The 17,018-nt window shown below is 43.6% G+C and overlaps 2 protein-coding genes across 3 annotated transcripts in view; one reads left to right on the top strand and one right to left on the bottom strand.

The window, feature by feature from the left end:
- LOC118399141 (dolichyl-diphosphooligosaccharide--protein glycosyltransferase subunit STT3B) overlaps positions 1–6,980 on the top strand; it is an 86,787-nt gene extending 79,807 nt beyond the window's left edge. Inside the window, exons 11-16 of the mRNA XM_035794964.1 lie at positions 557–744; positions 3,095–3,266; positions 3,606–3,779; positions 4,171–4,284; positions 4,889–5,095; positions 5,356–6,980. Coding sequence (XP_035650857.1) covers positions 557–744; positions 3,095–3,266; positions 3,606–3,779; positions 4,171–4,284; positions 4,889–5,095; positions 5,356–5,430 — 930 coding nt within the window. The 3' untranslated portion in view covers positions 5,431–6,980. The remainder of the gene's footprint in view (positions 1–556; positions 745–3,094; positions 3,267–3,605; positions 3,780–4,170; positions 4,285–4,888; positions 5,096–5,355) is intronic.
- A 347-nt stretch (positions 6,981–7,327) lies between these two features.
- Positions 7,328–17,018, bottom strand: part of LOC118399142 (oxysterol-binding protein-related protein 10-like) — a 138,446-nt gene continuing 128,755 nt past the window's right edge. Inside the window, exons 10-14 of one of the 2 annotated variants that reach the window (XR_004828774.2) lie at positions 10,920–11,106; positions 10,008–10,190; positions 9,658–9,811; positions 8,214–8,674; positions 7,328–8,072 (exon numbers count right to left, since the gene is read on the bottom strand). Coding sequence is in view for 1 of the 2 variants with exons in the window: in XM_035794966.2 (XP_035650859.2) it covers positions 8,630–8,674; positions 9,658–9,811; positions 10,008–10,190; positions 10,920–11,106 (569 nt within the window). In the remaining variant the exon portion in view is untranslated. Of the gene's footprint in view, positions 8,675–9,657; positions 9,812–10,007; positions 10,191–10,919; positions 11,107–17,018 lie in introns of both variants that reach the window. The other variant, XM_035794966.2, reaches the window with a different exon arrangement.

A 17,018-nucleotide genomic window follows, 5' to 3' on the forward strand; every position in this document is an offset into this window, starting at 1 on the left:
GTACATTAAAAGCAGTTTCTACCACACAGATGGGGTTCCTGAGTTAATTAACATCCCATCATGCTTAGGTTATGTATTAAAAATGCTTAGCAGGCATTTATTTTGGCTGCCATGGCTGTGCCCTCATCCACAGGACATTAGTGGTGACTGAATGGTTTGATGAAAACGATATAACCACCATATGCCATGGCCGTCTGTCGCCACATCTCAACCCAATTGAACACTTAAACCAGTTTCTGGCGCGGCGCCTGGGACAGTTTCCCACTACCAATAAAACACCAAATAATGGAATTGTTTATGTGAGAATGGTGTCGCATCCCTCCAGAGTTCCAGACACTTGTAGACTATATGCCGAGGAGCATTGAATGAGTTCTGTCTCGTGGTGGCCCAACGCCCTATTATTACACTTTATGATGGCGTTTCCTTTATTTTGACGGTTAGCTGTATTCAACCCATAGACATATTCCTGTAAGGAGTTACAAAATAATTTGACTCTGTATATCTGATACCGTCTGTTGAGTGGGCCAGTTTGATGTGTGTTGGTCTCCCTCTGCAGGCAGGAAAGGTGCGTAAGCATGTGTCTGAGCAGGAGAAGGCAGAGGAGGGGCTGGGCCCCAACATCAAGAGTATAGTGACCATGCTGATGTTGATGCTGCTCATGATGTTCGCAGTCCACTGCACATGGGTCACCAGCAACGCCTACTCCAGTCCTAGTGTGGTGCTGGCCTCCTACAACAACGATGGGTAAGGACAAATAATAATATTTAGCAGACACTGTTCTCCAAAGCATCTTGTAGTCCGTCGTGTGTGCATACATTTTTACATTTGGATGGCCCCAGCGGGAATTGAACCCATGACCTTTGGCGTCGCAAGCACCATGCTCTACCGATTTGAGCTTCGCCGTACAGTCGTATGAAAAAGTTTGGGCACCCCTCTGAGGCTGCAATAATTTACTCTGTCGTCACAGAAAATTATCACAGTGGCATGCCATTCATTTTCTAATAAAAGCTGAGTACTGGGGTATTGTCCAGACAAAGATCTTGTGTGTAGCAATATTAAGTTGTATGAAATCAGATGTGAAAAATAGGCTATGCAAAAATGTGGGCACCCTTGTCATTCTGTTGATCTGAATACCTGTAACTACTTAGCACTGATTCATTGGAACACACAGTTGGTTTGGTGAGCTCATTAAGCCTTGAACTTCATAGACAAGTGCATCCAATCATGAGAAAAGGTATTTAAGGCCAATTGCAAGTTGTTGTTCTCTTTGACTCTCCTCTGAAGAGTAGCAACATGGGGGGCCTCAAAACACCTGAAAACAAAGATTGTTCAACATTATGGTTTAGAGGAAGGCTACAAAAATCTATCGCAGAGATTTAAGCTGTCAGTGTCCACTGTGAGGAACATAGTGAGGAAATGGAAGACCACAGGCACAGTTCTTGTTAAGGCCAGAAGTGGCAGGCCAAGTAAAATATCGGAGAGGCGAAGGGTGGTGAGAACGGTCAAAAACAGCCCACAGACCACCTCCAAAGACCTACAACATCATCTTGCTGCGGATGGTGTCACTGTGCATCGTTCAACAATTCAGCGCACTTTGCACAAGGAGAAGCTGTATGGGAGAGTGATGCGGAAGAAGCCTTTTCTGCACACATGCCACAAACATGTCGCTTGAGTATGCAAGCGCACATCTGGACAAGCCAGCTTCATTTTGGAATAAGGTGCTGTGGAAACAAAGATTGAGTTATTTGGTCATAATAAGGGACGTTATGTATGGCGGCAAAAGAACACAGCTTTCCAAGAAAAACACTTGCAATTTGGTGGGGGTTCCATCATGCTGTGTGGCCAGTGTCGGTACTGGGAATCTTGTTAAAGTTGAGGGTCGCATAGATTCCACTCAATATCAGCAGATTCTTGGGAATAATGTTGAGGAATCAGTCACGAAGTTGAAGTTACACCGGGGCTGGATATGTCAACGAGGCAACGACCCAAAGCACTGCTCAAAATCTACCCGGGCATTTATGCAGAGGAACAAGTACAATGTTCTGGAATGGCCATCCCAGTCCCCAGACCTGAATATCATTGAGAATCTGTGGGATGATATGAAGCGGGCTGTCCATGCTCGGCAACCGTCAAACCTAACTGAACTGGAGATGTTTTGTAAGGAGGAATGGTCCAAAATACCTTCATCCAGAATCCAGACACTCATTAGAGGCTGTTATTTTAGCGAAAGGAGGCTCTACTAAATATTGATGTGATTTTTCTATTGGGGTGCCCAAATTTATGCACCTGTCTAATTTTGTTTTGATGCATATTGCACATTTCACTACTGAAATATTACTGTGTCCATCAGTTATTTGATAGATCAAAATTAAATTGCTGCTCCAAACACCCAATTATTTATAGATGGTAATCATGGAAATTGTCAGGGGTGCCCAAACTTTTTATCGTCATATTCAATACATTATCAAAAGTATGTGGACACTTGCTAGTGTCAGCTCTGGCAGGGCAGAAATTTGACGAACTGACTTGTTTGGAAAGGTGGCATCCTATGACGATGCCCCGTTGAAAGACACTGAGCTCATCAGTAAGGCAGTTATACTGCCAATGTATGTCGATTGCATGGCTGTGTGCTCGATTTACACGCCTATCAGCAACTGCTGTGGCTGAAATAGCCAAATCCACACACTATTTTACATATAGTGTGTGTTCACACGCGCACATACATTTACACACACTCTCATAAAAGGGCTTGTTCATATTTCATCAGAAAGTTGTGATGTTGACGAGCTCAGTGTTAACCTGGTTATTGTATCTCGTGTCCAATGAGTCTTAATATTGCTATTCAATAGTTTTCCATGTACTGACCTTTCAATGCGAGGATGACGTGCGCTGCTTATTTTCCAGTTCGACATTTAGAACTATGGTAAACTAGAAAGTCAAAACTATTCGACTCGAACTCCTCGCACATATATTTGTTTGGTTACAATATTGGTTCGTCATCCCTGTCTCACAGGATCCCATAATAATAGGTTACCAAACATGTGGTTGCCTGGCTGTCATTCCCGTAACTCCTCAACTCCGTCACTCCCCATAGGACGAGGAACATCCTGGATGACTTCAGGGAGGCCTACTATTGGCTGAGGCAGAACACAGACGAGCACGCGAGGGTTATGTCTTGGTGGGATTATGGCTACCAGATAGCAGGCATGGCTAATCGAACCACCCTAGTGGACAACAACACATGGAATAACAGTCATATAGCACTGGTGAGTCACACCCCATCAAAAGGGGGAATTGGGGATTTCAACTCAACTCAGACCTCATGCTCCAAAGTGAAGTAGACACGTTTCTTGACTTTAACTTGCATCAATGAATTCAATACATTCACTTGTAGGAGCTGCAATAATGTGTGTGGGATTCTTCTTGCTCTTATGACTTGATTGATTTTCACAGGGCCAGCGCAACTTTGAGAAGCGAGTATTGCCTATTTTTGGAGTCTTTATACCTCCCTCTCCTTTTCCCACCACGTCTCATCTTTATCTGCCTCTTCTTTCCTCTGCCATTTCACTCTCCTCTGCTCAAACTCCCTCGTCTTCCCTCTGTAGGTGGGGAAAGCCATGTCGTCCAATGAGAGTGCAGCGTACGAGATCATGAGGAGTCTGGACGTGGACTACGTGCTGATCATCTTCGGGGGCGTGATTGGTTACTCAGGCGACGACATCAACAAGTTCCTGTGGATGGTCAGGATAGCGGAGGGAGAGCATCCCAAGGACATTCGGGTGAGTGCCTGGTTTCTTGAGACCTAGTTGGGTTCATGGACGCCTCCCAATTCAGAAGGACCTTCATTCATTCATTCTTCTATTTAATACTTGTTGTTCTGCTGATGAACCTGGGTCAACACAGCCATCCAGTAATCTATCAGTCGAGGCAAACCCAAGGACATTGCTGTTCCTAGCTATGTTTATTTTCTTCACTGACATATCCAGTGCAGATTTGTAAAAAGAAAATGTGCATGTTATTTTGAATATCAAAGCCGTGAACCGAACAATTGGTGGCGAGGGTGGCGAGTTGGCAGTTATTTCAGTTTCTGCTATTTGATGTGTCCTTGAAGAAATTTGGTCCAAACCCTCGTCTCTCTTTCTTCCCTCCTCATGCCCATGTGCCCTTCAGGAGAGTGACTACTTCACCCCTCAGGGAGAGTTCCGCGTGGACAAGGCCGGCTCGCCCGTCCTGCTCAACTGCCTCATGTACAAGATGTCCTACTACCGCTTCGGCGAGATGCAGGTGAGCGGTGGTGAAGTACTTGAAGCAACAGCAGACTACAGTAAGCACTGAGTGACGGGCAACAGAGCGGCTTATGGACGTGCTGACAAGCCTGGGGGAAGGATGAAGGTGGGAGGGGAAGCGCTCAGAAATGCTCTGGCAGGTACAAGCGAGATATGAGAGCGAAGAGCTGCCAGGTACTTATAGCGAGCTGCGTGTTGCCTGGCCAGCTGCTCAGTGAAGGATCAGTGGGCTGTTTCAGTAGGGTCCACAGACATGCAGCCAGGCAAAGCTGTCTCCTAGCTGTCTTAACTCATAAAGGAGATGGACAGACAGGTTAAGAGAACGATAAAGGCAAGGGAACAGAGATTGGTTTTGTGGAAGGGACGAGGACAAAAGCGATCAGGAGGTGGGAGAGACGGGTAACGTGTAGAGGGAGGGATAGGTGAAGTGATGTACAGATTTAAAAGAGCAGGGGAAGAGCCTAAAACTGAAATTAAGATGAAAAATGCAACACTTGTGTGAACTGTCAACCACCATACTCACTTTAGCTCAGCTCAGTCACTAGCCGCCCTCGCCCTCGCCAACAACTTCAACCCCACCTACTGCTGTCCTTATCTCTCAGCTGGACTTCCGGACACCGCCTGGGTTCGACCGCACCCGCAACGCCGAGATCGGCAACAAAGACATCAAGTTCAAGCACCTTGAGGAGGCGTTCACCTCGGAGCACTGGCTGGTGCGCATCTACAAGGTGAAGAAGCTGGAGAACAGGGAGCCGCTGGAGCACAAGCTCCGCAGCATCGTGCCCAGGCAGAAGTACACCTCCAAAAAGGTACAAGGCTTCCATGCCTCTCAGCATTCATTGTGCTAATGAATGTTAGACATTATATGATACTGGTGTAGTGAGTTTACATATGATTATTTCTTCTCAAATTTTAGCCACCAAAAGGAAATGTTCATAAAATGTGAGCCAACTCACTTTTGTTTCCTACAGTTAAATGTGTGTGTGCGCTCACATTCTGATTTGTAGATGTATAGGAAAAAATTGCCGATTGAAAAGTGGTTTGTAAACCAAAGTTTGTTTCATTATAGACTTCTAAGAGGAAGCGAGGACACATCAGGAATAAGCTGGTCCTGAAGAAAGGCAAGAAACTAAACAAGAAATAATGAAGACTGACAACATACAAAAAAAATGCAACTAGCAAAGAACTCTACCAATGAAGAAGAACAACGGCCATTGTCTGGAATGTTAGCCCTTAGCCTCGAGGGCTAGTCCTCTGAGCGCAGCATCCTGTGTGTTGGGGAGGGTGAAGTGTCATATCTGGCTAGCCCCAGAACTTTTGTCCGTTTTTAGCCAGAGGACTTTTTGTCTTGCTCGTTCTTTCTTTTTTGTACTTGAATGTGTGGCAAGGCACAGAGCTGCTGAAACCGGGGTGAGCGTAAATGTTGTGGTACATTAAACTTATTTCTAGAGGGGGACAAAATAAAGAGAAAGGAAACTGAGGCTGGGAGCAATTGCACCAAAGAGCCCTTGATCTTGCTCCTTGGCACATGTCAATGTGTTGCCGTTGAGAGTGAGGAACCATTGGAATTGAGGACATGTTCCTGACAACGAATGGTATGCGGTAAGGAACAATTCCATTGTCTTGGCACAGCTGATCTGTAACTTTTTTTTTAAATCATTTTTTTGTTTGGCTCTAATTTGTCGTTAACTGAGACAATTCTTTCGAAAATAAAAGGCCTAATATGTAAATATATTATGTAAAGAAAATGTCAAAGGGTTATAATATATTGGATTATTGTGGTGATTTAAATACGCAGATTTCTCTTTACTTTGTCGTGATGTTTTTAATGGCAGCAGATGGAACAGTGAATGCAATAATTGTCCTTAGGAGGGACTTGAGATTTTGTTTGAAAAGAATGTGAATTTAACTTTCCCCCCTGAAATTGCTTAGATTGTATATTCTGCTGCTAGGGTTAAAAAAAAAAAAAAGCAATTCTATGTGAAATGTAGTGATTATTAATTAGGCCTCCAACCTGCAGGGGGGCGCGTTCTAGTCCGGTCTGTGAGCCTCGTGCCTCATTGCTGGTCTCTTCATCACCACATGTCCTTCTGTCTACTCAGTCATTTTTGCCGGTCCACAGACACACATGTTAATGCTGCCGAGTAGATGCGTAGTTAAGAGCAGGAAAACTAAAGTGTTGAATCTCAAGATGGCTGCCAGTGAGTGGACAGAGGGGTGCACCCCCTGGCATTGTACTGGGCCTGTTGTGAATTAGAAATGTGTGTTGAACATGTGTGTGCATGCGGTCTACAGATCATAGGAATACTTTTTTGTATGGTTTGTTTGATACTTCTTGCTTTTTCCTTTACACACAAGTTATATAAAATTGCTTTGTTCTGTCCCCTCACAAAATGCCATATCGACCTTGCTCAAACACACACTTGAGGAACTCGTGTTTCTTTTTAACAATCTTTGGGGACTAAGCCTTAATGTGATATAGAAAGTGTACAGGTTTGCTTTTTGTTGGGGATGGTGGACTTTCTCCTCTTGCTTCTCCAACTTTCAGCAGTGCAGCGCCTCTTCCTCACCGCTACATTGATTTTATTTCACGACCCCTGGTCCCCCTCAACTTCCAAGTTAGATTTTTTTACATTGTTGTTCAGTCATGTTTAAATGTAGACTAAATAAAAGGTTCAAGTTTGTAAGAAGTGATTTGTGTATACTATCAGTGTAAAGTGTTTGCCTGAAGAAGTGTCTTTGGAATATCTTCTAGGTTTGCAGGCAGGGTGTTTTTTACTAAGTTGCTTCAGTCAATTCCAGGAACGGACATGTGGGACTGGGGAATACAAGGCTACTTTTTAGGTGCGAAACGATAGAATTACATTCTAAAAAAACAGATTCCATGATACTTTTTTGTGGAAATATCTTTATCCTATAAAAGTTATACTTTGGTATATAAACTGAGGCTTCAGAGAATTACAAAGTGTACCACAAGATGGCAGCATTGGCCTTAATTCCAGCTGTTCTACATTTTCCACAAAGACAACAGACAGGCACAGTGATTTCCAGGGCACATTTATTAGAACAAAACAATTATGCCCCCATTCCCACCTTCAACCTATGTAATAACAAATGGGGTGTTGCATAGGTTTTTTAAATCCAAGTGAATGAGGAGTTTGGTACATCACAGTGCTCTACAAAACCCAAATACAGTCAGAATATCTCAATTTGACACATATGGTGAATAAAATGCCATCTTTGTGGACAAATCTTTCCAAATAACCCACAATGTGTATCTGCACGTCTTGATTACTGAGTGCTGGAGACTCGGTAATCAAATTCATGCATCTGCATATTGCCTGATGTCAAGGTCACACTTGAGTGCTACAAGAAACTGGACAGCTTTGTGACAGCTAATTTTCTTCACTGTAAGATGACCCTGCCATTTAGTATAGGTACTACAATGTAACACAGCAAGCCCCTCAGTCTCATCATGGATGGTTGACAATATAACATTGATCACTTTTCTAAGAACAAAAAGGTGGCGCAAATCATTTTCCATGAGATGTTTGGCTAAATAAAGGCAATCCGATATAGTATTTGGGAAAACGTAAACCAAAAACATCCCCTTTACCACCACCACAGTACCTCATATCCTGATTGACATGTGGAGAGACGGTGCCCCTCTGTGAGAATGGGGTTGTGGCTCACTGATCCAGCTTAATTATGTGATATCAATGCTAAGGACACATCCCTGGAAGGAGGAAACCCCTCTGGGGAAGATGGGATCCAATGGAGTGTTGACTGTGTAAAGTAAAAGGGTGATGGAAGAACAGGCAAAGAGTCATTTCAGGAATGGTCAAAGGTCTGGATGGATAGAATAGCAACTGATAAGAGACTGCTCCTAGTCAACAGCATTTGTCGGGAACTAATGTAACAACATACCTCCGAGCATATTTGCCACCAACACTTGTATGCCGTCTTCCTCCTACCACTGCATTCTGATGCTGCGTGACAAATAAAGGCGTTTGAACCGAAGAGGATCATGTGTGTGTCAACACAACTGGAAGGAAATACCAGTGGCAAATCATGTCATTAGCGTGCATTTGCAAAAGGCCCTGGCAAAGTAAGAAATTGAAATTCTCTACCTCGAATACTATAAAAAGCTACATCGGTCTCTCCCACCCTCGTAGTTCAAGTGGAAACCACTTGATTCCCATGAGTGGGACCTTTGTCCATGTCATTAAGAGTCAGTATCTCTGGTCCCAATGGAGAGCGAGTGGCAGTTCCATCCTTATCCTGGCCCCTCGTTTAGGGGGAGAGAGGCTCTTAGTGTCCATTAGAGCAGTCTGGTTCTTGTGTCAGTTAGATTTCCACAGAGGATTGTGGTAGATCCAATCTTCTCCCTAAAGGCGAGAACAAAGACACAAAACCAGATGAGCATCGGTGGTTAAATTGAGCCGGATTCACCTGGAGCCGGTCTCCTGCACCTTGGGACAAAGCACCCTTAGTGGAAGTACCAACTAGAGGTCGACCAATTAATCGGAATGGCCGATTTAATTAGGGCCGATTTCAAGTTTTCATAACAATCGGAAATCTGTATTTTTGGACACCGATTTGCCCCCCCCAAAATGTTACACCTTAAATAAAGATTAAATTAACTAGGCAAGTCAGTGAAGAACACATTCTTATTTTCAATGACTGCCTCGTTCAGCGGTAGAACGACAGATTTTTACCTTGTCAGCTCAGGAGATTCAATCTTGCAACCTTACAGTTAACTAGTCCAACGCTCTAACCACCTGATTACATTGCACTCCACAAGGAGACTGACTACCTGTTACGCGAATGCAGTAAGCCAAGGTAAGTTGCTAGCTAGCAGTAAACTTATCTTATAAAAATCAATCAATCATAATAGTTAACTACACATGATTGATGATATTACTAGTTTATCTAGCGTGTCCTGCGTTGCATATAATTGATGCGGTGCGTATCGTTGCTCCAATGTGTACCTAACCATAAACATCAATGCCTTTCTTAACATCAATACACAGAAGTATTTTTAAACCTGCATATTTAGCTAAAAGAAATCCAGTAATCGGTATCGGTGTAAAAATCATAATCGGTCGACCTCCTAGTACCAACAACCGGATGTATCCAGTTTTCAGGGACACAGCTAATTCAACCTAGCTTCCTCCGAAAACCGTGTGGAAACGCCGCTCTTTAACTCCAGCTGTGTTAGGTTAAGTCAAAGGGAGAGCCAGGTGGAGCCGAGCTCCAGCACCTCATGGGTTCAACGAGGAAAGTTTGGGGATAGTGTTGAACATAATAGCCCCAGCTCAAACCCTGGTTTTATATTGAACCCTGGCTCAACTCCCTCCTGTAGCCGTACCTTTTTACTGAAATATTTGGGTGTCCAGGGCGAGTTGACTGCAGCTCTCTGCCTCTCCTCCCCTCTCTGGCGCTCCTCCAGACGCCGCTTTTGTTCCGTGGCCTCGTCAATGTTCCCCTCCTTCAGTGACTTTGTGACATGCTGCCATAACCGCCTACACAAACACAAAGAAAATGTACTTAACAAACCCACCACGCAGCTGACAAGATAGCTATTGTTCTGTATACGCCAAGTCCAGGGAGTCCCTCCTCGTTTCAGTCCTGCTTACTTCCGTTTGGTGTGTAATGAATACCACCCCTGGTCCATTAAGGGACCAAAAGTACAGCACCTTGGACCTAGGAGCATCTTACCTGGACTCGTTCCGTCCCTGCTTCTCCACAGGCCGGAGCTTCTTCTTGACGATTGGCAGTTTGGCTGTGTCAATCACTTTGGTCTCCCCGCTGCTATAGGTGAACTCCAGGGTTCCGTTCCACTCCCCCTGGGCCTTGCACACAATGGTATTGGTTGGGTTGTGTTTGACCTCTGCGGTCACCCTGAGAGGAACACATAGCAGGCATGTTCAGAAGATGTACTTAGTGGCCGCCCATCATTGCTCAACATTACTCTTATGATACATTGTACAGCCATAGCAATATCGAGTCTATGAGGTTAAAGACTGTCCGCTTTAATTTGAGGGTATTTTCATACGTAATTGGGTGAACCGTTTAGAAATTACAGCACTTTTTGTACATAGTCCCCCCATCCCCCCCAAATTCACTTATATAAGTATATGTCCCATATTCCTAGCACGCAATGACTACATCAAACTTGTGACTCTACAAACTTGTTGGATGCATTTGTTTTGGTTGTGTTTCAGATGACCTTTTGCCCAATAGAAATGAATGGTGCATTTGAGCCACTTAGAGGCATAAAATATCAAACATATTCTATTCTTATTTACACTAACTTTCTCACGATTCATTCATGATTATCCATAATCACGGTAGTATCCCCATTAATATAGTAGAAGTGTTTAAAAACATTCTATTCTTAATTACAATAAAAGTACAGCAAAATGAGTATTTAGCATTTAGTTATATTGGGCACAAATAACATTTGAAATGATGACGTTCAAATCATTTCAATACAGAGCATTCAAATCCTCTCTCAATTCAATGGGCTTTATTGGCATGGGAAACATACAGTATGTTTACATTGCCAAAGCAATCTCTCGCTCGCTCTCACACACACACACACACACACACACACACACACAGACCCACCTGTGTACCTTCCCTCCATAGAAAGGCTTGGTGTGGAATGTGACGGTGGCAGAGTATCCACTCTTGGCACAGTTGATGGTGACTTTGCCACCCAGCTCCACCCATGGCACGGTGAGGATGGAGCGGGCGTAGGCACAGGGCAGAGTGAACACATACTCCTCGTCATGCTCCAGGAGGCATAAGGTCCCTGGGGAGCAGAGGGGGAAATATCAAATCAAATTTGTCACATGCTGCCCGAATACGATTACTGTGAAATTCTTACTTTACAAGTCCTTAAAACCAGTTATGCATTAGGGGGCGCTATTAACATTTTTGGATGAAAAAAGTTTGTTTTAAACAAGATATTTTGTCACGAAAAGATGCTCGACTATGCATATAATTGACAGCTTTGGAAAGAAAACACTGACGTTTCCAAAACTGCAATGATATTGTCTGTGAGTGCCACAGAACTGATGTTACAGGCGAAACCCAGATAAAAATCCAACCAGGAAATGCCGCATTTTTTGAAACCGCCTCATGCCAATGACTCCTTATATGGCTGTGAATGAGCTACAAATGAGCTTACATTTTCCACGTATTCCCCAAGGTGTCTACAGCATTGTGCCGTCTTTTTACGCATTTCCATTGAAGAATAGCCGTAAGGGACCATATATAGCAAGTGGTCACATGGTGTCTCCCGCAGAAAATCTTGCGTAAAATACAATCGCTTCTTATGAGAAACCAATTGCCTCGACGGATATATTATCGAATAGATATGTTAAAAACACCTTGAGGATGGATCCTAAACAACGTTTGCCTTGTTTCTGTCGATATTATGGAGTTCATTTTGAAAAAAGTTTGGCGTTGTAGTGGTAGCATTTTCCGGTCGATTTCTCAGCCAAGCATGATGAACAAACGGGAGCTATTTCGCCAACAAAAAATAATATTTTTGGAAGAAAGGAACATTTGCTATCTAACTGGGAGTCTCCTGAGTGAAAGTATCCGAAGTTCTTCAAAGGTGAATGATTTAATTTTCGTGAAAATGTTGCCTGCTGCCAGCAGAGCCTAGCATAGCATTATGCCATGATAAACTTACACAAATGCTTGTCTAGCGTTGGCTGTAATGCATATTTTGAAAATCTGAGATGACAGTGTTGTTAACAAAAGGCTAAGCTTGTGTTTGAATATATTTATTTAATTTCATTTGCGATTTTCATGAATAGGAAAAGTTACTAGGGGTATTTATGTCCGCTGCGTTATGCTAATTCATTTGAGGCTATGATTACGATCCCGGATCCGGGATTGCTTGTCGCAAGAGGTTTTAACCATCAATGCAGTTCAAGAAATAGAGTTAGAGTTAAGAAAATATTTACTAAATGAACTAAAGTAGAAAATGAAATAAAAAGTAACAAAATGACATAACAATAAGGAGGCTGTATACAGGGGGTACTGGTGCCGAGACTATGTGCGGGGGTACAGGTTAGTCAAGGTAATGTAGAGGTAAAGTGACTCAAAGAGCCAGACCAGATAAAGGTCAGCATCTCACTGGTTCTACGGTTGCCACCTCTTCCAACTATTGTTCAAGACAATGAGTGACAACTGACAGGGAGTTGACATGATAGCACAAACAGATCTGGGACCTGGCTATACTAGTGTATACTAAATAGCCAAGCGCCAGTCACTAATTTACACCAATGTCTAATAAAACTGTACATTCCGTAGAATAGTGCAGAAGATTTTGCAGAGACTAGAAGGGAAATACTGTACGTGGAAAACATCCTTTGCAAGATACTGTATCTTTCATCCTAGAGGAGTATATTTATGGTCTGGAGATACTGTATCTTTCATCCTAGAGGAGTATATTTATGGTCTGGAGATACTGTATCTTTCATCCTAGAGGACTATATTTATGGTCTGGAGATACTGTATATTTCATCCTAGAGGAGTATATTTATGGTCTGGAGATACTGCATCTTTCATCCTAGAGGAGTATATTTATGGTCTGGAGATAGATATATTTATGGTCTGTATCTTTCATCCTAGAGGAGTATATTTATGGTCTGGAGATACTGTATCTTTAATCCTAGAGGAGTATATTTATGGTCTGGAGATACTGTATATTTCATCCTAGAGGAGTATATTTATGGTCTGGAGATACTGTATCTTTCATCCTAGAGGAGTATATTTATGGTCTGGAGATACTGTATCTTTCATCCTAGAGGAGTATATTTATGGTCTGGAGATACTGTATCTTTCATCCTAGAGGACTATATTTATGGTCTGGAGATACTGTATCTTTCATCCTTTCGGAGTATATTTATGGTCTGGAGATACTGTATATTTAATCCTAGAGGAGTATATTTATGGTCTGGAGATACTATATATTTAATCCTAGAGGAGTATATTTATGGTCTGGAGATACTGTATATTTCATCCTAGAGGAGTATATTTATGGTCTGGAGATACTGTATATTTCATCCTAGAGGAGTATATTTATGGTCTGGAGATACTGTATATTTCATCCTAGAGGAGTATATTTATGGTCTGGAGATACTGTATATTTCATCCTAGAGGACTATATTTATGGTCTGGAGATACTGTATCTTTCATCCTTGAGGAGTATATTTATGGTCTGGAGATACTGTATCTTTCATCCTAGAGGAGTATATTTATGGTCTGGAGATACTGTATCTTTCATCCTAGAGGACTATATTTATGGTCTGGAGATACTGTATATTTCATCCTAGAGGAGTATATTTATGGTCTGGAGATACTGCATCTTTCATCCTAGAGGAGTATATTTATGGTCTGGAGATACTGTATCTTTCATCCTAGAGGAGTATATTTATGGTCTGGAGATACTGTATCTTTCATCCTAGAGGAGTATATTTATGGTTTGGATTATGGTTAGGGTTACACAGTGAACCATAGGGAAGCACAGTGAACCATAGGGAAACACAGTGAACCATAGGGAAACACAGTGAACCATAGGGAAACACAGTGAACCATAGGGAAGCACAGTGAACCATAGGGAAGCACAGTGAACCATAGGGAAACACAGTGAACCATAGGGAAGCACAGTGAAACACAGTGAAGCATAGGGAACCATAGGGAAGTACAGTGAAACATAGTGAAACACAGTGAACCATAGGGAAGCACAGTGAACCATAGGAAACACAGTGAACCATAGGGAAGCACAGTGAAACACAGTGAACCATAGGGAAGCACAGTGAAACACAGTGAACCATAGGGAAACACAGTGAACCATAGGGAAACACAGTGAACCATAGGGAAACACAGTGAACCATAGGGAAACACAGTGAACCATAGGGAAGCACAGTGAAACACAGTGAACCATAGGGAAGCACAGTGAACCATAGGGAAACACAGTGAACCATAGGGAAACACAGTGAACCATAGGGAAGCACAGTGAACCATAGGGAAACACAGTGAACCATAGGGAAACACAGTGAACCATAGGGAAACACAGTGAACCATAGGGAAGCACAGTGAACCATAGGGAAACACAGTGAACCATAGGGAAGCACAGTGAACCATAGTGAAGTATAGGGAAGCATAGTGAACCATAGGGAAACACAGTGAACCATAGGGAAGCACAGTGAAGCATAGTGTATGGAATGGAATTAGCATCCATTCAATGCCATCTTATGAGCAGTCTGACTCCTCCCGAATGGGACGGATGGGATGTTAAACGGGTGCTCTGACTCTCTGTGGTCACAAAAGATCCCGTGGCACTTATCATAAGAGTAGGGGTGCTAACCCCAGTGTCCTGACTCTCTGTGGTCACAAAAGATCCTGTGGTACTTATCATAAGAGTAGGGGTGTTGACCCCGGTGTCCTGACTCTCTGTGGTCACAAAAGATCCTGTGGTACTTATCATAAGAGTAGGGGTGTTGACCCCGGTGTCCTGACTCTCTGTGGTCACAAAAGATCCCATGGTACTTATCATAAGAGTAGGGGTGTTAACCCCGGTGTCCTGACTACATTCTTAAAATCTGACCCTCAAACCATCACGGTCACCTAATCATCCCCAGCTTACAATTGGCTCATTCATCCCCCTCCTCTCCCCTGTAACTATTCCCCAGGTCGTTGCTGTAAATGACACTGTGCTCTCAGCCAATTTACCTGGTAAAATAAGGGTTAAATAAATACAATAAAATACATATTATTGCTAAATAGTATAAGGGTGTTTTCACACTTGGTCCCTTTAAGCCAATTTTGAATACTGCAAAGGAAACCAGACCCCTCAAAAGAGACCCCAAAGCGAACCAAACTGAGACCATCTCAAGAGGTGGTCCGAGTTCGGTTCGCTTGAATTTCACGGTCCGGTTTGCTTGTCGAGCTCCCCTGGTTTGCTTGTCATTATTCTTGCACCACGCATTAGACTACTGCAATAAATAAACCCTCTGACATTAGTGCCAAAGTAGAGAGAAGATGACAGTTGTTTTTGGTTAGACATTGATTAGTCACCGTCAAGGATACACAAAAATTCCAAGAGAGCTTCACAAGCTGTTTATTCGATTGTGGGGGTTGGATAAGGGTGAAAAGACGACAACATATTTGGTGAGAATCACAACATAGGGTACAAAATCCATTCCAGCTCTTAAGGGGACGGTAGCCTACATTGGGTGTAGAATTTCCCATTACAGCATTATTTAATCTGCAGTTATTCTTCTGCTATTTATTCTGTTACCAATATTTACATGTTAATAGTATCTTCTGATTAACTAAATGCAATCTATTAACTTCCAAAATGTAAGTTGGTATATGGTGTATCTAGCTGTCCGATAACACATTCTGATGGAATAGCTTGTCCTTGCACTTTAGAAAAACCCAGAGTGCATTGCGTGAATGTTGGAAAAAGATCTGGGTTCCTTTCTAAACAGAGCAATGTGACTGCAAAGAGGACTCGGCCCACAAAATAGGTGAAGTGAACTGTCAAAAAGAGTTGAGTCCTCATTCAAAGGCAAGGGAAGTGTGAACACAACGACAACTTAGTTGTTTTGCTTTATTTTACCACCAGAGTTCACTTTAACGAGGAATGAGATCTGTATGTGAAAACACTCTAATTGAGTCAGGAGAGAAATCATGTGGATGTTCATCACATGACTGGGCTGGCATACACTCGTTTGGCTATATTTCAAGTGGGAAACATTTCCTTCACAATCGAGCCCTCTCCTCGACCCTTTGGTCTTACCTTGTCCAACTCTTCATACTGTGTATGCAAAGTGCTGTACTATATATCCAATGTCACTGAATGAATACAGTCTTTGGTCGAGAGCATAAAGGCATAACAATCGGGCATTTATAATACCGTCAGTAGACACAATTGATCCTGTTTTTAGCTAAACCCCCACATTGACCAACCGTGCTGTCCATGACAACCCACCGTGCTCTCCATGACAACCCGCCGTGCTGTCCATGACAACCCGCCGTGCTCTCCATGACAACCCGCCGTGCTCTCCATGACAACCCGCCGTGCTGTCCATGACAACCCGCCGTGCTGTCCATGACAACCCGCCGTGCTCTCCATGACAACCCGCCGTGCTCTCCATGACAACCCGCCGTGCTGTCCATGACAACCCGCCGTGCTCTCCATGACAACCCGCCGTGCTGTCCATGACAACCCGCCGTGCTGTCCATGACAACCCGCCGTGCTGTCCATGACAACCCACCGTGCTGTACATGACAACCCACCGTGCTGTACATGACAACCCACCGTGCTGTACATGACAACCCACCGTGCTGTCCATGACAACCCACCGTGCTGTCCATGACAACCCACCGTGCTGTCCATGACAACCCACCGTGCTGTACATGACAACCCACCGTGCTGTCCATGACAACCCACCGTGCTGTCCATGACAACCCACCGTGCTGTACATGACAACCCGCCGTGCTGTACATGACAACCCGCCGTGCTGTCCATGACAACCCGCCGTGCTGTCCATGACAACCCGCCGTGCTGTCCATGACAACCCGCCGTGCTGTCCATGACAACCCGCCGTGCTGTCCATGACAACCCACCGTGCTGTCCATGACAACCCACCGTGCTGTCCATGACAACCCACCGTGCTGTCCATGACAACCCACCGCCAC

Source organism: Oncorhynchus keta, chromosome 20 (assembly GCF_023373465.1).
Source record: "Oncorhynchus keta strain PuntledgeMale-10-30-2019 chromosome 20, Oket_V2, whole genome shotgun sequence".
NCBI lineage: Eukaryota > Metazoa > Chordata > Actinopteri > Salmoniformes > Salmonidae > Oncorhynchus > Oncorhynchus keta.